Source organism: Xenopus tropicalis, chromosome 1, assembly GCF_000004195.4.
Source record: "Xenopus tropicalis strain Nigerian chromosome 1, UCB_Xtro_10.0, whole genome shotgun sequence".
Lineage (NCBI taxonomy): Eukaryota > Metazoa > Chordata > Amphibia > Anura > Pipidae > Xenopus > Xenopus tropicalis.
This window is the reverse complement of record NC_030677.2, coordinates 28,900,432-28,922,096: the sequence shown is the minus strand read 5'-3', so window position 1 is coordinate 28,922,096 and position 21,665 is coordinate 28,900,432. Positions and strand designations below refer to the sequence as shown.

General features: G+C 41.6%; 1 protein-coding gene across 2 annotated transcripts in view; it reads right to left on the bottom strand.

Moving 5' to 3' along the window:
- The window catches only part of LOC100488322, a 54,627-nt gene that overhangs the window by 31,982 nt on the left and 980 nt on the right, over positions 1-21,665 (bottom strand). For both annotated transcript variants that reach the window (XM_031895345.1, XM_031895344.1), the window contains exons 2-9: positions 17,388-17,552; positions 17,212-17,309; positions 14,352-14,423; positions 13,266-13,361; positions 13,073-13,164; positions 6,234-6,376; positions 4,561-4,631; positions 4,077-4,205 (exon numbers count right to left, since the gene is read on the bottom strand). In XM_031895345.1, the coding sequence (XP_031751205.1) occupies positions 4,077-4,205; positions 4,561-4,631; positions 6,234-6,376; positions 13,073-13,164; positions 13,266-13,361; positions 14,352-14,423; positions 17,212-17,309; positions 17,388-17,552 (866 nt within the window). The remainder of the gene's footprint in view (positions 1-4,076; positions 4,206-4,560; positions 4,632-6,233; positions 6,377-13,072; positions 13,165-13,265; positions 13,362-14,351; positions 14,424-17,211; positions 17,310-17,387; positions 17,553-21,665) is intronic.

Genomic DNA, 21,665 nt, shown 5'->3' with positions numbered 1-21,665 from the left:
GATAGAGAACTGGCTGAAGGATAGAGTACAAAGAGTGGTGGTAAATGGAACATTTTCTAATTGGGCCAGTGTGGTTAGTGGAGTACCGCAGGGGTCAGTCCTTGGTCCTTTGCTTTTTAACTTGTTTATTAATGACCTGGAGGTGGGCATAGACAGTACTGTTTCTATTTTTGCTGATGACACAAAATTGTGCAAAACTATAAGTTCCATGCAGGATGCTGCCGCTTTGCAGAGCGATTTGACAAAATTAGATAACTGGGCAGCAAACTGGAAAATGAGGTTCAATGTTGATAAGTGCAAAGTTATGCACTTTGGTAGAAATAATATAAACGCAAACTATCTACTGAATGGTAGTGTGTTGGGGGTTTCCTTAATGGAGAAGGATCTAGGGGTTTTTGTTGATAACAAGTTGTCTAATTCCAGGCAGTGTCATTCTGTGGCTACTAAAGCAAATAAAGTGCTGTCTTGTATAAAAAAGAGCATTGACTCAAGGGATGAGAACATAATTTTGCCCCTTTATAGGTCCCTGGTAAGGCCTCACCTTGAGTATGCAGTGCAGTTTTGGGCTCCAGTCCTTAAGAGGGATATTAATGAGCTGGAGAAAGTGCAGAGACTGCAACTAAACTGGTTAAGGGGATGGAAGATTTAAACTATGAGGTGAGACTGTCGAGGTTGAGGTTGTTTTCTCTGGAAAAGAGGCGCTTGCGAGGGGACATGATTACTCTGTACAAGTACATTAGAGGGGATTATAGGCAGATGGGGGATGTTCTTTTTTCCCATAAAAACAATCAACGCACCAGAGGTCACCCCTTTAGATTGGAGGAACGGAGCTTCCATTTGAAGCAGCGTAGGGGGTTCCTCACGGTGAGGGCAGTGAGGTTGTGGAATGCCCTTCCTAGTGATGTGGTAATGGCAGATTCTGTTAATGCCTTTAAGAGGGGCCTAGATGAGTTCTTGATCAATCAGAATATCCAAGGCTATTGTGATACTAATATCTACAGTTAGTACTAGTGGTTGTATTTATAGTTTATGTATGTGAGTGTATAGATTGGTAGGTGTGGGTTAGGTGTGCTGGGTTTACTTGGATGGGTTGAACTTGATGGACACTGGTCTTTTTTCAACCCTATGTAACTATGTAACTATCTCAATAGGATTTAGCTCTTGCCTTTGGTTTGGCCATTCTGGATTTTGGTTTGGCCCTCCATTTTTTCAGCTATTTCTGGGTGGATTTACTTAATGTTGTTTAGGATCTTGTAATATTGATGTTGCAAGGTTCACTTTCAGCCGAGCTTTTGACAGGTGCCCTGAAGCAGCAGAACCAGCACAGACCATAACATTTCCACTGCCATGCGCTACAGTTGGTATCTGGTTCTTCTGATAAAATGCTCTCTTTGGTTTACGCCAAACATGGTACTGTGGTCAAATAACCCTATTTTTAACAGGCCTGTTCAGAGTGCAGTGTTCAAAGTGTTCTTTAGTCCTGCCACAAGGTACTGTCTGGAAAGCAAAGGTTTCTTTATGGCACACCTCTCATGTAGATCTTATGTGTGCATCCTCCTAGAATCCGCAGTAGTAAACACTACCTCTAATGGAATATTGCCCTGCCTTGGAAAAGTTGGCAGTTGCTTCAAACTCACTTTAAAGGAGAAGGAAAGGCTAATAAAGAGTTAATCTCAAGCTGCAGGCATACCTTCAATTGTCTCAATAGTGCCCTTAAGTCTCCCCATATTTCTCCCATTCAGATGATCAAAAGCCTTATAGGGAAAAAAAAATCTGAGCTGTGTAAAGAAATTTCCCATAATGCCTCATTCCTGCACCGAGACCCAGACCAGTGTACATGTTCAGTTTGTAACACTATGAGGAAGCTTCCTGCTGATTGGCTCAGATCACGCATTCTTAAGTGGGGGGGAGGGAGTTCTTAGCATTCTTGAGGGAGGGGGAGCAGGAGAGAGGAGAGAGCTGTGTGTCTCTAGCACAGAAAAACAAAGAGACAACAAATCCTGTTTCTTTTGAAAGAGAAGTCAGTGCAGCGTTTCTGTGAGTGCTTATGGCTGTATTTACATAGACCTTTCTGATAAAGCTTACTTAGTTTTTACCTTTGCTTCTCCTTTAACAACAAAGAAGAAACCAAACTAAATATCTGAGGTTTAGATAAGACAGGTTCCTCTATGGAATTCTAATCATTTGAGCCTGATCTGATTCACCTGATTCTGCCATGCCATGGGGTGTACTTATTTTGCCTGGGGAGTTAGGGACCGAATTGATTATTTAAAATATGGCATGTTGTAAGGACAGGGCTGCCTTGGCCCAGTAGAGCGGCGCTCTGTACTTCATGCCAGGAATTTTCAGTTGGCACAATGCTAAAGTGCAAGTACAAGTTTGCTTTAAGTTAGCTAGAAGGCAAACTGCTCCCTTGCATGACACTAAGGGCCAGATTCATGAAATCACAAGTTCGAATCCCAAATGGGATAAATTCGTATTGAATAAGATAACTTCTGATCATCGCAAATATCACAAATATGATTACGAAAAAATCGTATTAGTCACGATAATATCATATTAGCGATCTGAAAGTCACGAAATTTTCATACCGAACGATCGTAAAATGCAGGAAAACCTTTCCGACTTTGATCCTTCAGTGCATGATTTTGGAAGCCTCCCATAGGACTCAATGGCACTCTGCAGCTCCGACCTGGCCCAAGCAAAGCCTCCCATAGGGCTGAATGGCACTCTGCAGCTCCAACCTGGCCCAAGGAGACTCTCCCATAGGGCTCAATGGCACTCTGCAGCTCCAACCCGGCCCAAGCAAAGCCTCCCATAGGGCTCAATGGCACTCTGCAGCTCCAACCTGGCCCAAGGAAAGTCTCCCATAGGGCTCAATGGCACTCTGCAGCTCCAACCTGGCCCAAGGAGACTCTCCCATAGGGCTCAATGGCACTCTGCAGCTCCAACCCGGCCCAAGGAAAGTCTCCCATAGGGCTCAATGGCACTCTGCAGCTCCAACCCGGCCCAAGGAAAGTCTCCCATAGGACTCAATGGCACTCTGCAGCTCCAACCTGGCCCAAGGAAAGTCTCCCATAGGGCTCAATGGGACTCTGCAGCTCCAACCTGGCCCAAGGAAAGTCACCCATAGGACTCAATGGCACTCTGCAGCTCCAACCCGGCCCAAGGAAAGTCTCCCATAGGGCTCAATGGCACTCTGCAGCTCCAACCCGGCCCAAGGAAAGTCTCCCATAGGGCTCAATGGCACTCTGCAGCTCCAACCCGACCCAAGGAAAGTCTCTCATAGGGCTCAATGGCACTCTGCAGCTCCAACCTGGCCCAAGGAAAGTCTCCCATAGGGCTCAATGGCACTCTGCTTTCCAACCTGGCCCAAGGAAAGTCTCCTATAGGGCTCAATAGCACTCTGCAGCTCCAACCCGGCCCAAGGGAAGTCTCCCATAGGGCTCAATGGCACTCTGCAGCTCCAACCTGGCCCAAGGAAAGTCACCCATAGGACTCAATGGCACTCTGCAGCTCCAACCCGGCCCAAGGAAAGTCTCCCATAGGGCTCAATGGCACTCTGCAGCTCCAACCTGGCCCAAGGAAAGTCTCCCATAGGGCTCAATGGCACTCTGCAGCTCCAACCCGACCCAAGGAAAGTCTCTCATAGGGCTCAATGGCACTCTGCAGCTCCAACCTGGCCCAAGGAAAGTCTCCCATAGGGCTCAATGGCACTCTGCAGCTCCAACCTGGCCCAAGGAAAGTCTCCCATAGGACTCAATGGCACTCTGCAGCTCCAACCTGGCCCAAGGAAAGTCTCCCATAGGACTCAATGGCACTCTGCAGCTCCAACCTGGCCCAAGGAAATTCATGATAACAAAGCTCTAATGAATCCAAAGTTTCATACTCTGCGCGACAATACGATTTTGTTGCACAAATTTTGTCGCAAGTACGAAAAATTCACGCAAGGTACGAAAAAGTCGCGGAAAATACGCTCGGAGCGTTCGTGGATAAGTAAATGTGCCCCTAAATGTTTAAGAAAATAAAAAGCATCTATTTAGAAAATATAAATAAATCAAATGTTTCCTAATTACCTTCAAAGCAAGACGATCTTTGGCTGAGTCTTTTCCACCCCCGATGTACAGTTCTGTTTTTCCTACAAGCTGTTTAGTCTTTTCAGAAAGATTAATTTCCTCATAAGACTTAATAGACTTTAGACAATCCTGTATGAGGTTTGGGAAAAGGATTTGTAAAATAATTACTTTTTATCATGACATTATATTTATTGGTGTTTAACAAAACAATAACCTTCAGGTACATCACACTGGCATAACTGCTGATACTTGTAGGCTTTGTATTTGCTGTGGGGCAATAGGTTCTATTTGATTTATATTATTTTTAATTAACATAATACACAAAGTAACATTTAGGTTTTTTTGGATCTTCTGCTCCGTGCTGTTTTTGTGCTGTGAACCACTGGATTGCTTGTTCTAATTCCCTTGATGACAACCATAGATTACTTCTTCTGTAACAGTACATGAATTAATACATCCCCATCAGAAATATGTGTCAACTTACATCAGAAATGTCATAGTTAGTCAAAGCAGCAAACCTTGCCTTTAAGCAAGTGTCACTCGTGTTTTCAGTTTCTGTGGTAATAAACAAAAAATTCACATCAGATTTAATGGACAAAGAACCTGAGATGACAACTAATTATTCTTTATATGCAAAGGACCAAACTATTGTTAAGACAACATACTAATATTTCGATTAATTGCCTATTATTAAAGGGAATGTTCATCTCTGTGCTACCCTTAGTTATTTGATTTGTTTTATCTAAAGAAAAGTTAACAAACCATGTTTGAGCTATTAGTGGAATATTCATTCTTAATTCGTTCTTAATTTCACTCATGTTTTTTACTATTGATTGCTTTTGATAAAGCGCATTTTATTTATCCTTCATTTGAGTTAAGTGAGAAAATAACTTGTTCTCCATCTGTAAGTCATGTCTGTTTTGTGTACGTGTGCTCCATCTGTAATTCAAAGATTTATGAAAACAGGTGCCGGTATGGGATTCGTTATCTGGAAACCCATTGTCCTGAAATCTCCTAATTACAGAAAGACCATCTCCCATAGACTCAATTTTAATCAAATAATTCATATTTTTAAGAATGTTATCCCTTTTCTCTGTAATAAAAGAACAGTACCTGTACTTGATTCCAACTAAGATATAATTACCCCTTATTGGGGGCAGAACAGCCCTATTGGGTTTATTTAATGGTTAAATGATTCCCTTTTCTCTGTAATAATAAAACAGTACCTGTACTTGATCCCAACTAAGATATAATTACCCCTTATTGGGGGCAGAACAGCCCTATTGGGTTTATTTAATGGTTAAATGATTCCCTTTTCTCTGTAATAATAAAACAGTACCTGTACTTGATCCCAACTAAGATATAATTACCCCTTATTGGGGGCAGAACAGCCCTATTGGGTTTATTTAATGGTTAAATGATTCCCTTTTCTCTGTAATAATAAAACAGTACCTGTACTTGATCCCAACTAAGATATAATTACCCCTTATTGGGGGCAGAACAGCCCTATTGGGTTTATTTAATGGTTAAATGATTCCCTTTTCTCTGTAATAATAAAACAGTACCTGTACTTGATCCCAACTAAGGTATAAGTAATCCTTATTGGAGGCACAATAACCCTTTTGGGTTTATTTAATTTATTTATTTAATTTAATTTATTTAATTTTCTAGTAGACTTGGTTATGATTACAAAAAATTTGTATTTTTCCTAACTTTCAGAACTGTGCATATTTTCTGCATTTTTTTCGTTAATTTCCACAGATTTTTCGTGCTCTGTGACAATTTATGCGTCTAAATCGTATTTTTCCTGCTTTGGGACAGTTTGTGAGACTAAATCGTATTTGTTGCAACGACTACGAAAGTCACTAAATTTTCATATTGAAATGAAAAGAATCATATTTCATGATTCGGATTCGTACTTTAATGAATGGGCCCCTTAGGGTATGGAAATCCAAACAACAGAAAGACTCCTTGTCCAGAAAACCCCAAGTCCTGAACATTCTGGGAACCTGGTCCCATACCTGTATTACCTGTATTACCTGTATTACCAAATAATCAATAACATTAAAATGTCATCTGAAGTCAGCTGCACTTTGACACTGAAAATACTTTACATATGGAGTTATCTAAATAAACCATGTGCAAATAATGTATTACCATTTTTCTTTGACACCAATTCAAAAAGCTGTATTTGCAGTTCTTTGGCGCTAAAATATTCCACTTTTAATTGGTAGACTGTTCCATACCTCAAATGTACGTTGCATTTAGTTGTGGATTCATAGCACTTTTCAATAGTTTTTCTGCAATACATGCAAAATAGGCTTTTAAAGCAACTGATACAGTAGATTGGTTTATTAAACAACCACTATCAAAAAACATTTTTCTTAAAAACTGCCATTTCTACAGACAGCTACAGATAAACATACAAATCCTCACACCCCCTTCTGGGACAACCTGACTTACCCCCTAGTGGTTGGTATGGGCCCCATTTGATTATGGTCTGAAAAAGATATTAGCACCATAGGTAATATTTGAACAGGAGATGGTATCTGCTCCTTTAGGGAATTACTACAATGGGCTTAATAAGCCCTCCACCACAGTCAGGGCCGGAACTAGGGGTAGGCAGAGTAGGCGCCTGCCTAGGGCGCAATCACTGGGGGGGCGCACATTGAAGGGGAAAGATTTTTTTTTTTTTGGTAGTAGTATTTTATTAACCCACCTTTGCTTTAATACAACCGCCGCCCCTACCCCCCTCTGGCATGATGAGTTTTTGTTTTACTTTTGGGACCCAGGAGCGCACCGCCCCACAGCTCCCTGCAGCACCGCTTACCTCCGTATGCCTGCGCATGCGTATTAGGAAGTGGCACGCACACCCATACGCAAGCGCGACATTTGAAAGCAAGGCAACCAGAGGAACAGAAGGTGCAGGGGAGCGGCGGTGGGTGGTGGTTGCGCTGTGAAAACGTCGAGGCCTGAGTGAGCAGGACTGCTGGCTAGGACCTGGCAGTTCACTGACAATTCTTAAAAGCTGCTGCTGCTGGCACAGGTACAGATGGGGGGGCAATATAAGGGGTTGGCTGGGCTGCTGGCACAGGTACAGATGGGAGGGCAATATGAGGGGTTGGCTGGGCTGCTGGCACAGGTACAGATGGGGGGGCAATATGAGGGGTTGGCTGGGCTGCTGGCACAGGTACAGATGGGGGGGCAATATGAGGGGTTGGCTGGGCTGCTGGCACAGGTACTGATGGGGGGGCAATATGAGGGGTTGGCTGGGCTGCTGGCACAGGTACTGATGGGGGGGCAATATGAGGGGATGGCTGGTCTGCTGCTGACACAGGTACAGATGGGGGGGGCAATATGAGGGGTTGGCTGGGCTGCTGGCACAGGTACTGATGGGGGGGCAATATGAGGGGATGGCTGGTCTGCTGCTGACACAGGTACAGATGGGGGGGCAATATGAGGGGTTGGCTGGGTTGCTGGCACAGGTACAGATGGGGGGGCAATATGAGGGGTTGGCTGGGCTGCTGGCACAGGTACAGATGGGGGGGCAATATGAGGGGTTGGCTGGGCTGCTGGCACAGGTACAGATGGGGGGGCAATATGAGGGGTTGGCTGGGCTGCTGGCACAGGTACAGATTGGGGGGGCAATATGAGGGGTTGGCTGGGCTGCTGGCACAGGTACAGATGGGGGGGCAATATGAGGGGTTGGCTGGTCTGCTGCTGACACAGGTACAGATGGGGGGGCAATATGAGGAGTTGGCTGGGCTGCTGGCACAGGTACAGATGGGGGGGCAATATGAGGGGTGGCTGGGCTGCTGGCACAGGTACTGATGGGGGGGGCAATATGAGGGGTTGGCTGGGCTGCTGGCACAGGTACAGATGGGGGGGCAATATGAGGGGTTGGCTGGGCTGCTGGCACAGGTACAGATGGGGGGGCAATATGAGGGGTTGGCTGGGCTGCTGCTGGCACAGGTACAGATGGGGGGCAATATGAGGGAAATTGTAATGCAGGGGGCCCTGACCACAGTACTTTCATCCCTTTTATATGCATTGCTCCTACTGGAAAGTAGGGCTGACCCTTTAGATCAGTGATCCCCAGTCAGTGGCTCACAAGCAACATGTTGCTCACAAACCCCTCTGATGTTGCTCCCAGTAAGGTCCCAGAAGGTGCTCATTTTTTAATTTATGACTTGGAGGCAAGTTTTTGAAGGGAGAAAGACCAAGTGTTCTGCCAAACAGAGCCTCCTGTTGTCTGCCATTCCACATGGAACTACCAAATAAACAATCAAAGCCTTTACTAGGCAGCCCCAATGAACTTTTTCATGCTTGTGTTGCTCCCATGTGGCTTATGGATAAAAAAAAGTTGAGGTCCCCTCTAGATATTCTTTGAATCAAATGGGAACTGGTAGTAGATGCGATGATGCTGGATGAGGATGGGCAAGAAGCACAGGAATCCCTGCAAGTGGTATCTGTATGCTACAGGCTGTTAATGATTCAACTGTATGTACTGCATAGAGCTTACTACACCCCAGTCAGACTGCATTTAATGAACCCTGCTATACCAGACATCTATACGAGATGCAGTCTGGAAAAGGGCCCCCTTGTACCCATGCTGTGGGAATGCTCTAATATTAAACCATACTGGTCCACAATTTTGGATAAAATAAACACTATGGTACAAACTATACAGAACCCCCAAAATCTGTCTACTCAACATACTTGGCAACACAATTATCAACTAATACTGTCTCATATTTATCCAAGAAGTGCCGTTTCTTGCATAAAAAAATGCAACGGTAGTTTTCCCCCAGAGGTCCAAGCTTGGGAAAAACAAATGATCAAAACTTGTAATCTACAACAAATAATCTACCTCAAATAGGGAGTCAAGGGAAATTTTATAAAATTTGGGGACAGTTGTATACCCCCACCCACTGTAACTAATAGTAACAGTAAGTACAGTAATGCATTCAGACTAAGTTACGTTTGGTTGAATTTTTTGTACGTACTGCATGCAAGTAAATTGTCTATTTTATTTTTTATGCCCTTATTTATGTCTGTATGACCTTGTATACCATATACTGTTTTGTACATTCTATTCGGCTGACATTTACAATTTATACCAAATAATCAATACATGGCTGCTAGTTTGGGGCAAGTGATAATAATGGGGGATTTTAATTATCCTGATATTGACTGGAGCCATAGTACTGCCAGGACAGTAAATGGGAACAAGTTTATAAACTTGCTGCATGACAACTTCATGTCACAGGTTGTTGAGGAGCCAACCAGGAACCATGCTATACTAGATCTAGTGATCTCTAATGACCCAGAACGTATAGCAAATGTGCAAGTGGTTGAACCCCTGGGTAATAGTGACCATAATGTTATTTCATTTGATGTTTGGTGCAGGAAACAAATTTACATGGGGGCAACAAAGACAATGAATTTTAGGAAGGCAAATTTTAGCTCCTTAAGGGCAGCGCTTCAGGGCATAGATTGGGGCATTATGTTTTCTGATAAAAACACAGAGCAGAAATGGTTGTCATTTAAAATGATATTAAATCATTACTGTTCTCAATTTATTCCATTAATAAGAAAAAGTAGAAGTGTTAAGAATCACCCTATGTGGCTTAACTCTGAGGTAAAGAAGTTAATAGGGAGAAAAAGGAAAGCTTTTAAGAAATATAAGTCAGAGGGGACAGTAGCTGCGTTTAATAAATATAAACACTGTAACAAGTGTTGTAAAACAGCAATCCGGAAGGCAAAGATAGAAAATGAGGAGCGCATCGCGGCCGAGGCCAAGACTAACCCCAAAAGGTTTTTTAAGTATATTAATAGTAAAAAGATGCAGGTTGAGGGTGTGGCCCCATTGAGTTATAATAACAATATGGTTACAGCGGATACAGAAAAGCTTGATGTGCTTAACCAGTTCTTTTCTTCTGTGTATACAGTAGAGGAGCCAGTGGGCCAAGTCCCACCCAATAGCTGCACTGTTGCCTCAGCTCCAACTTCGCAGTGGTTGGCACAGGATATGGTGCTTAAAGGGTTACACACGATAAATGTAAACAAGGCACCTGGGCCAGATGGAATACACCCTCGGGTACTGAGAGAGCTAGGGGCAGAATTACAGTGGCCCTTGTTTCTGATATTCTCAGACTCTCTTTCATCAGGTATGGTACCTAGGGATTGGAAGAAGGCGAATGTCATTCCTATATTTAAAAAGGGAGTAAGATCTCAGCCTGGCAATTATAGGCCTGTAAGTTTGACATCCGTGGTGGGCAAGTTATTTGAAAGCTTGTTAAGGGATCACATACAAAATTATGTAGTGGAGAATGGCATTATGAGCAGTAATCAGCATGGCTTTATGAAAGACAGGTCATGTCAGACCAATTAAATTGCTTTTTATGATGAGGTAAGTAAGAAGCTGGACAGTGGGGATGCAGTAGATATAATCTATTTAGATTTTGCCAAAGCATTTGATACCGTTCCCCACAAATGACTGCTTTCTAAGCTAAGGTCTATTGGTCTTAGTGAAGTCGTTTGCACATGGATAGAAAACTGGCTACAGGATCGGGTACAGAGGGTGGTTGTTAATGGTACATTCTCTACTTGGAATAAGGTTCTCAGTGGGGTCCCTCAGGGTTCTGTACTGGGTCCACTTTTGTTTAACTTGTTCATAAATGACTTAGGGGAGGGTATTATGAGTAATGTATCAGTGTTTGCAGATGACACAAAACTCTGCAGACCAGTCAATTCTATCCAGGATGTGACATCCCTGCAGCAGGATCTTGACCAACTGGCAATCTGGGCAGCTAAGTGGCAGATGAGATTTAATGTGGATAAATGTAAGGTCATGCACCTGGGATGTAAAAATATGCAAGCCCTGTATACCCTTAATGGGACTGCACTAGGCAAATCCATAATGGAGAAGGACCTTGGAGTCCTTGTAGATAATAAACTTGGCTGTAGCAAGCAATGCCAGGCAGCAGCTGCAAGGGCAAACAAGGTTTTGAGCTGTATTAAAAGGGGTATAGATTCACGGGAGGAGGGGGTTATTCTTCCCCTTTACAGAGCGCTGGTAAGGCCCCATCTAGAATATGCTGTTCAGTTTTGGTCTCCAGTGCTCAAACGGGACATTATTGAGTTAGAGAGGGTCCAGAGAAGGGCAACTAAGCTGGTAAAGGGTATGGAAAGTCTCAGTTATAAAGAAAGACTGGCCAAGTTGGGTCTGTTTATACTGGAGAAGAGGCACTTAAGAGGTGACATGATAACTATGTATAAATATATAAGTCGATCATATAATAACCTTTCTAATGTTTTATTTACCAGTAGGTCCTTCCAACGGACACGAGGGCACCCACTCCGTTTAGAAGAAGGGAGGTTCCATTTAAATATTCGGAAAGGATTTTTTACTGTGAGAGCTGTGAAGTTGTGGAATTCCCTCCCCGAATCAGTTGTACTGGCTGATACATTATATAACTTTAAGAAGGGGCTGGATGGATTCTTAGCAAGTGAGGGAATACAGGGTTATGGGAGATAGCTCTCAGTACAAGTGAGGGAATACAGGGGTATGGGAGATAGCTCTCAGTACAAGTGAGGGAATACAGGGGTAGGGGAGATAGCTCTCAGTACAAGTGAGGGAATACAGGGGTAGGGGAGATAGCTCTCAGTACAAGTGAGGGAATACAGGGGTATGGGAGATAGCTCTCAGTACAAGTGAGGGAATACAGGGGTATGGGAGATAGCTCTCAGTACAAGTGAGGGAATACAGGGGTAGGGGAGATAGCTCTCAGTACAAGTGAGGGAATACAGGGGTAGGGGAGATAGCTCTCAGTACAAGTGAGGGAATACAGGGGTATGGGAGATAGCTCTCAGTACAAGTGAGGGAATACAGGGGTAGGGGAGATAGCTCTCAGTACAAGTGAGGGAATACAGGGGTAGGGGAGATAGCTCTCAGTACAAGTGAGGGAATACAGGGGTATGGGAGATAGCTCTCAGTACAAGTGAGGGAATACAGGGTTATGGGAGATAGCTCTCAGTACAAGTGAGGGAATACAGGGGTAGGGGAGATAGCTCTCAGTACAAGTGAGGGAATACAGGGGTAGGGGAGATAGCTCTCAGTACAAGTGAGGGAATACAGGGGTATGGGAGATAGCTCTCAGTACAAGTGAGGGAATACAGGGGTATGGGAGATAGCTCTCAGTACAAGTGAGGGAATACAGGGGTATGGGAGATAGCTCTCAGTACAAGTGAGGGAATACAGGGTTATGGGAGATAGCTCTCAGTACAAGTGAGGGAATACAGGGTTATGGGAGATAGCTCTCAGTACAAGTGAGGGAATACAGGGGTAGGGGAGATAGCTCTCAGTACAAGTGAGGGAATACAGGGGTATGGGAGATAGCTCTCAGTACAAGTGAGGGAATACAGGGGTAGGGGAGATAGCTCTCAGTACAAGTGAGGGAATACAGGGTTATGGGAGATAGCTCTCAGTACAAGTGAGGGAATACAGGGGTAGGGGAGATAGCTCTCAGTACAAGTGAGGGAATACAGGGGTATGGGAGATAGCTCTCAGTACAAGTGAGGGAATACAGGGGTATGGGAGATAGCTCTCAGTACAAGTGAGGGAATACAGGGTTATGGGAGATAGCTCTCAGTACAAGTGAGAGAATACAGGGGTATGGGAGATAGCTCTCAGTACAAGTGAGGGAATACAGGGTTATGGGAGATAGCACTTAGTACAAGTTGATCCAGGGACGGGTCCGATTGCCATCTTGGAGTCAGGAAGGAATTTTTTCCCCTCTGCGGCAAATTAGAGAGGCTTCAGATGGGGTTTTTTGCCTTCCTCTGGATAAACTTGTAGTTAGGCAGGTTATATATAGGCATTATGGTTGAACGTGATGGACGTACGTCTTTTTTCAACCCAACTTACTATGATACTATGTTACTATGAATTTTATATTTAGTTTTATTGTAAAAATCATAAATAATGGACTTACTGTGCTAGAAGGTAAGGTTCCATCTGAAACATTTTTTTCTCAGTGAAATATGCTGGAATACTTCTAAAACTAGCATTTTCTGTGCCCAAATCCTTGTGCCAAAAAAAAGAAACACATTTAAAATTTGTACCTTCTTCTTATTAGTCTTATTATTAACTTATAAACATAAAGTAGAATATATGGTTTAACATACTTGAAAGTCATCAAAGTAGAGATTCTGACAAATGCTTCTCATTAACGGTTTAAATTTTTTGGATTCCATGTTGTTGGTTCCAATGAATGATTTTACCTAGGATTAACATAAAATAAATTATTAAACAATTATTTGTAAACAGAATCTTACAAAACAAAAGAACACATCTAGGAATGCATTTATTATGGATCAAACTGGGGAGTCCAGAAACATTCAATCTACAATCAGGAAAGTGCCAATGCAGTGATACATTAATCAAACTGAATTTGTTTGGCTTCTCTGAGCTGCCGAACACCATTTTGTTCACTGGGGGTGGAAGTGCTCAGCTCTGCTCAGAAGTAGCATTGAGCAATATTGGCCATTAAAATCCTTACTCCCAGAGGCCAATTGCACATGGATTCAGACCCCATGTACAGACTCCATTTATTCCGGTGCAAAAAAAGAAACTTTTTAAATCTAAAAACTAGTGTTAACTCTTTTATGAGAGGTATGCATCAGTAAAGATGTCACCCAGAATATGCCCCAGGTATTAGATGTGGTATTAGCAGTTATAATGCTGTATCTTGGTTATAATTATAATGCCATAAATGAACTGCTATATATCATGGATCAGCCATTTGTGTTTGTTCTTTGTGTTACAATTTCTTTTGCAATAAAGATAAAGGGATTAACTCCTTAAACAATGTTTTGTTGTTGAAATTTAAAACCGTTTTAAAGCTGTTTGCTTAAGTTATGGGCAGAATAAATTGCCATGATTAAGGTTTAAAGGAAATTCTAATATTCTAATATAGAACCTTTTCTTCTCCCTCCCACCCTCCCACTTCACCATAGCAAGATGTTCCTTAAACAATTCCTATTGGGAATAAAATAAGTAATGTTATGTGATGCTTCCTACAGAGTTGTGTTTTTATTTCATTTGTAAATCAGGCTACTCCTGTTTAGTTAGAGATCAGTAAAGGAGACCTACAGACTACATGAACCTCAGAGTCAGGATACTAAATATGAGTCTGGATAAGGTGGATAACAGAAGCCTTATATCGTGTTCATTATGGTCAAATGCAAAAATGTTAACTTAAAATATTTTACCACATCAGGAAGGTTATCAAAATGATCCTTTAACTGCATCACCTCTGCAACTGTTGGGTCTTCTGGAATATGCTAAATAAAGATTTGTGGAAGAAATAGTTACTTGGCCAAGAGCAATACTTGAATGAGATATGTCCTTTACTAATTTATATAAAACATCAGAAACTATACACAGTATAGCATTTAGCTTGCGTGAAATACTGTAAGTTACAATGGTTGAGCTGAGAGTTTTTTTGAATCCCAGGTATGATGTTTTTGTTTTTCCTTCATGTCTGTATTTCTGTCTGCTACATTTCATTGTCAACCCTGCACCAATTTATTACACAGTGGGTTACATTATGCACCTCAGTCCATGCTCAAGTGGTGCTTACAATTTATTAATTAAAGGCACCTATTATATACTTTATATATATATATATATATATATATACACACACACATCATTAGATCATTAGAGTCCCTTCCAAGGAGGCAATTAACCTTCGTGCTCATGATCTAACCAAATTCAAACCATTCTTAGGCGCATTTGTGTAACCTTTAGCTAATGTGCTGCTTCATTTTATCACATGAATTGACTGAAGTTTTCCAATGCAGACATTTCTCACTAGAAATCTAAAAGGATTTTCTGCACGGCCTCAGCTGGCACATGCCTGGATAATTATATAATTACATATGTCCTTTAGTGCAATTGGTTGAGAATTAGAACCTGAAACTTATTAGCTGTAGAAGTGTAAGGGTACCAGTCACAAACTTTCATTGCCCCACATCTTTATTATGCATGCAGGAGTTGCTGTAAATACATTTGACCACTTCTCAAGCCTTATCTGCTAAATAAGCATCAAGCGATGCTAAAGCATACTAATGGTGTGTCCCACATTGGGTTAGGTTTGTTAAAGGATGAAAATTCACCTAACAAGCAAATAATGTTGCCCTGTTGCCAAGACCAGTAATGCCTGGAACCAAAAAGCAGATTTGTTCTTTGGCTACATTTCTATTATTGTTTTAACACTTTTGCTTCTATTTAGCTGCTCTCCTATAAATCTTTCAGTCTGTCATTTAAATTTTCATTTGGTTACTAGGGTAAGTTAGATCCTTGCAAAGAGGTAAGACTTTTAATTCTACTCTAGAGACCTGCAGAACCGGAAGTTAATTAAATCATCACCAACAGCAGTTTTTAAAATGATTTGGTGCAGGCTTCCCTTTAAATAAAAAAATTTGGTCAGCCCACTCCTGGCAAATACTACTTTTAATTGCAATTATATTTAGAAGTACAGGTATCAGACACCTTATCCGGAAACCCATTATCCAGAAAGTTCCAAATTATGGAAAGGCCATCTCCCATAGACTCTATTTAAATCAAATAATTCACATTTTTAAAAATGGTTTCCTTTTTCTCTGTAATGATAAAACAGTTCCTGTACTTGATCCCAACTAAGATATAATTACCCCTTATTGGGGGCAGAACAGCCCTATTGGGTTTATTTAATGGTTAAATGATTCCCTTTTCTCTGTAATAATAAAACAGTACCTGTACTTGATCCCAACTAAGATATAATTACCCCTTATTGGGGCAGAACAGCCCTATTGGGTTTATTTAATGGTTAAATGATTCCCTTTTCTCTGTAATAATAAAACAGTACCTGTACTTGATCCCAACTAAGATATAATTACCCCTTATTGGGGGCAGAACAGCCCTATTGGGTTTATTTAATGGTTAAATGATTCCCTTTTCTCTGTAATAATAAAACAGTACCTGTACTTGATCCCAACTAAGATATAATTACCCCTTATTGGGGGCAGAACAGTCCTATTGGGTTTATTTAATGGTTAAATGATTCCCTTTTCTCTGTAATAATAAAACAGTACCTGTACTTGATTCCAACTAAGATATAATTAATCCTTATTGGAGCCAAAACAATCCTAATGGATTTAGGATTTAATTACTGTTTAAATATTTAGTAAGGTAAGGTAGGAGATCCAAATTACAGAAAGACCCCTTATTCGGAAAACCCCAGGTCCTGAGCATTCTGGACAATGGGTCCCATACCTGTAATATTTACACCTTTTTAAACCTTTTTGTTTTGGGTTTACAACCCAGTTTATTTCAGGGTGATGTATCCCACTGCATACAGAAAATGACAGGCAGTGTTTTAAAGAACAGACTGGAAAATAAGTTACAGAAGGTCTAAATAGAAAGATACAGTAATTTATAAAAATACATATGCCTAATAATAAAAATCTGGGCTCTAGATTAATCTGCTCTCTGATTGGTTAGGCCAGTGACCTTAGCAAGTAGTGACCTCACTTTTGTAAATTTCAGCCTGGAAAGGGGCAAACATATTGTAGGGGGCATTTATTAAGTTTTTTTGTTTTTTTTTTATGATTCAGATTTTAGCGCCAAAATTTGAAATTTACTATGTGTCAAGATGGCCAGCTAAAACCTGTCAAGATCATGTAGAAGTCAATGGCAGGTGTCCCTTGCCTTCCCTGGAGGATTCTTCTTTGCTTCAAACTTTAGAGGTTTTTGAGGTTGTTTTTTTGTGAGACAGTTTGAAAAAGTTGAGGTTTCAGTTCAGACAATTTGAGGAAGTCGCATTTTTGTGACTTTTCTGCAACTTTTTCCCACACTGACTTTCTTACTTCAGATTTTTTGACAAATGCCTGACATTCGTGGAAATGAGTTTATTTGTAGTTTCAAGAAAATAAACAGGAGATAAATGTGAGTTTTAGTAAATCTGCCTGTAATGTTCCTATCACCATATGCTGCATTATGCTGAGCTGTATCAAGCTGTTAAAAGCAGCACCATCTCTATAACGGCGCAGCAGCATAGTTATTATTTATGTTCATTTATACACAAACCTCTGGCAGCAGCAATTTCCTGTTGTTTTCCCGGTATTCCTCTTCATTATCACTTGTCATAAGGAGCAATAAATTCAAAAAGAAACTCTTCCCTTTTCCTGAATTCAAAAAAGCATGACATTTATATTAGCAGACTTTCTCAACTGAATTTCTATACATTCGCAACATAAACTTACCATTTTGTGACAGGACTGCAATTTTGGTCGGACGTTTTTTCACTTCCTCTAAATTTTCTCTGACTTTGCCCACACTGTCATCAATGGCATCTTTTATATCTGGATCATTTATTTTTGCAAGCTCCTTGCAGCAGAATTCAAGCTTGTGCATTTCAAAGTCCATTTCTAAACAGAAACAGCAAATAAAAAAATGCAATTAATTTTACAAACATATTGACAGAATATAAAGATCATGTTAAAAATGCCCTCCCCTTTAAAGGAGTAGGAAAGGCATTTTGGCATATTACTGACATTAGATTAGGCACATTAGTGCCACCTAGAACGCTGTATTTATTTTGCAGAAAGCTTTACCATACCTGAGTAATCAGCCCTAGAAGCTTTCTCTGTTTGTTTAAGATATCAGCTGCCATTTTAGCTTGGTCTCAGTCGCTTTCTGCTGCAGCTCTAGCTGCTGGTAGCTCAGATTACACAGCCCAGTTTGGAGGGGGAGCAAGAGATGGAAGAGAAGGGAGGGGGAGAGAGGAGATAGGAGCAAACTGAGCAAACTCATGACTGTGCCCTGAGGGATTTTTCTGAGAGAGGAAGTCTGATACCAAAAAACATGTACACAAAAGAAAAAAAATAAAACCTGTGTTTCATTTGATAGAGAATCTCCCTGAGGTGACGCCGTGGAGTACCAGGAAGTTGGGAGCCTGAAGACTGGGTAACCCGGAGTGTAACCATATACCACAGAACTGGTGTCAGAGGCCATAATAATTAGTGAAAGGAACTTTAATGAATGTAGTGAAGTAAGTAACAGTGCACACTATGGATATATCTTCAAAGAATACACCCAATTAAGTAAAGTTTAATTAAACTGTGTTAGTACACTATATAAACAATTTATAAAAGGGGTCAAAGTTAAAGACAAAAATCTGTACCTAAAACAGATGTTCACCTGGGTGTATATACCCCAGGTCCCCCGCCAAATATTTCAAATTCTAGTTCACATGCAGTGAAGATCACATAAATATACACACACTTACCGATGCCGAAATGTGGTTCGGGTGCTTGGAGCCCGGAACCCATAGCCCAAGGGAGCAAACTCAAATCTCTGAAGAAAGCGGCTCGCAAAGCACCATGGTCAGCCAGAAAATGGATAAAACTTGAACTTTATTTACATCCTTAAAAACCCAGAACGCCTAAGGCGCTTTCTTCACACTATGGATATACACACATTTGAATAGTTGAAATGGCAGGCAGAGACGTAATCCAATTCAAGGTCAGGGCTAGCAGCAAACAAGCGAAGTCGAGGACAGGCCAAGGTCAGAACCGAGGAATCAGAACAGGACAAGGAAGGGCACCAGAGAACAGGAACAGGGCAAGAGCAGGAACAAGACTCGGAATCTGGAACTTGGAACCAGAAGGGGGTCACGAGAATAAACACAGGAAAAAGGAACACAGCAGCAGGGTCACAGGAACAGCTTAATGACCAAGCAATGTGCAATGGTCAGGGACGGGCTTATAAAGGGTCATGATTAGAAGATGGGAAAGACATGAGGATAATGAGGTGGGCGGAGGAAAGGGAGCAGACAGAATAGTAGAAGAGAGACAAAAGAATTATTCAGAACCAACCCAAAACACCTCCAGTGGCTCAGGAGGTAAATGCATGTTGCTAAAAACACAACAAGCAGTGATTGAATCCTGACAGCAGCTTTCCTGTGAGTGTTTATTGCTTTATTTACATAGACCTTTCTGATAAAGTTTACCTAGATTTATCTCTTCTTTCTGTTTTAAGCAAAACAGGGATTGTTTTTCCATATATTGCAATATATTCAAGCTGGCCAACTACATTGAAGTAATTCCTGGTCTGGCCAGTCCTACACTTACACAAATTTTCAAGGTATTCGTCTATAATTCTACAATTTCAACATGCATTTTTCATAGCCACTCGCAAATTTATCATTAGATTTTAGATAATGGAAAGCAATTTGTAGGTCTCTGTTTAAATTGTATGTAATGAATGGATAACTAGCCAGTGCAGGGATGACTTTGACATACTGTAGTTGGCCAGCTTGAATACACTGTAGGGTTACCAACCCTGTTTCAATATCTCTGCCTCTGCCAGATGATCAACATGATATTAACACTACCTTACCACTTCCTGACTGCAATGATTGAAATGTGGCTCAGCACACAGATCACAGAACACAGGTGTGCTGACCAATGGGATGGGAAAAGTCTTGGCCCTTACTGTGAATGGGGGTAGAAGTAGGACTTTATGGATGCCATGAGAAGGGAAAGCAGTGTAGAGAGATAAAGATAAAGGGGGGCTGTTTATCCTGTGTTTATTCAAGGGCCTCTTCATAAGTGTAAACAATGCCAGCTTGGCTAGCCTTTCTTTATAGCTGAGACCAGGGTCAGATTGGGGTTTGCAGGGCCCATTCAGGCTGCCACCCCAGGGCCCCTACACTGCCCAAAGTGCCCTCGTCGGCCACGTCCCAGTAGGGTTTTTTACCGGTATCCCAGCGGTCCAGTCCGACCCTGTTAGCTAGTGAGAACAGATTTAGGCAAGTAAAAACAAAACCCTTTCTCCTCTAGGCAAGAAAAATCTGAAGTATTTCATCGTCTTCCTCTTCATTTTGATGCTTGCAATTTCACCGCTTAATTTTCAGCTAAAATTACACAATGGCATTACAATGATCTAAATATTTTGTTAGAGCTAATTATCAGCAAATACAATCTGTATCTTAAGCAGAGAAATGTTGAAGTATTAAAGGTTCACTTAAGACTTTTGGTGATAAAAACATTATCTGAGAATCCATTTTGGGAAGCTGGAGGATAAAAAAGAGAGTACTGCATCCAGTGTTGGTATTCTCATTGATGCCCTGAAATGTTTAAAAATACTTTTGGCTGACATCTAAGAGATACATTGTTGAAAAATAATTGAATTAGTAAAATTTGCACATTCAGGGCCATGTCAAATGTAGGGGGGGGGGGCACATGGGCACAAATTACAGAAAGACGCCTTATCTGAAGACTCCTCTGGATAACATTCTGGATAACAGGTCCCAGACTTGTATATATATATTTATTAAAACACAAAAACATAGAGTGCACAATATAAGCATTCTGTAAGGGTACCTGGGGGTCGGCGGGGACGCCCGCCAGCTACCTCCTCTATGCGCGTGCGCGCACCTTCCCCGTCCTTTTAACGCCCGCGCATGCGCGTTCCTCTTCCTCGTTGCGCGCGCATGCGCACTTGTGTCCATCGTCCTGCGCTGCGTGTGACGTCACTATGGCTCCATGGCACTATGGCGAATATTTAAAGTGTTTTCTGGAGGATATTCATTGCCCAACGTGGGTCTACCTTCTTCAACGGTGTATACAGCCAGAGCGCATATATGTAGGAAAACAAAAAATGTACAATAGTGCAACAACGTTTAAACGGAACTATATCCTATCACCATAAAGAGAAAACTAGTGCTCAATTAAAATTATATTCACACCACAGTGTAGTACCACTAACTGCTTACCAGATGGCAGTGTTGGTGAAGCAAAACAGATGTAATCTTTTTACTTGTAGCATCTAGCCATATGACCGAATGTTGTATCTTTGTTGTAATTCGCAACAGTATCCACGTGCAAGATAAGTATGATGTATCTTCTTAGAAGCTGTGGCTGTGTCCTCAATAAGGCACAAAAAGAAGAACAGCCGCTGGTGCAGAAGAAGATACATCATACTTATCTTGCACGTGGATACTGTTGCGAATTACAACAAAGATACAACATTCGGTCATATGGCTAGGTGCTACAAGTAAAAAGATTACATCTGTTTTGCTTCACCAACACTGCCATCTGGTAAGCAGTTAGTGGTACTACACTGTGGTGTGAATACAGGATATAGTTCCGTTTAAACGTTGTTGCACTATTGTACATTTTTTATTTTCCTACATATATGCGCTCTGGCTGTATACACCGTTGAACTTGCTTTTTGGACCCAGTCAAAGGGGTTGATCTGAGGCGGAGCTGCAGAAAAGCCACATTTTTATACACTATTCGTCAGTTTGACTATACAAGATAGAAGATTTCATCACATTTATAGCGCTGAGGACCTTTTGGTATCACATTTACCTCACTGTAGGTCTACCTTCTGTTAGTTCCTGGGTGTGTTATTCTTGTGCTTCTGATCTGTTTGACCCTTGCCTGTTCTTGACCTGTCCTGTACTGCCGCCTGAACTGACCTTTGCCTGAATTTGACTACCCCTCCGGATTCTGTTTGGTACCACGCTGTTTGAT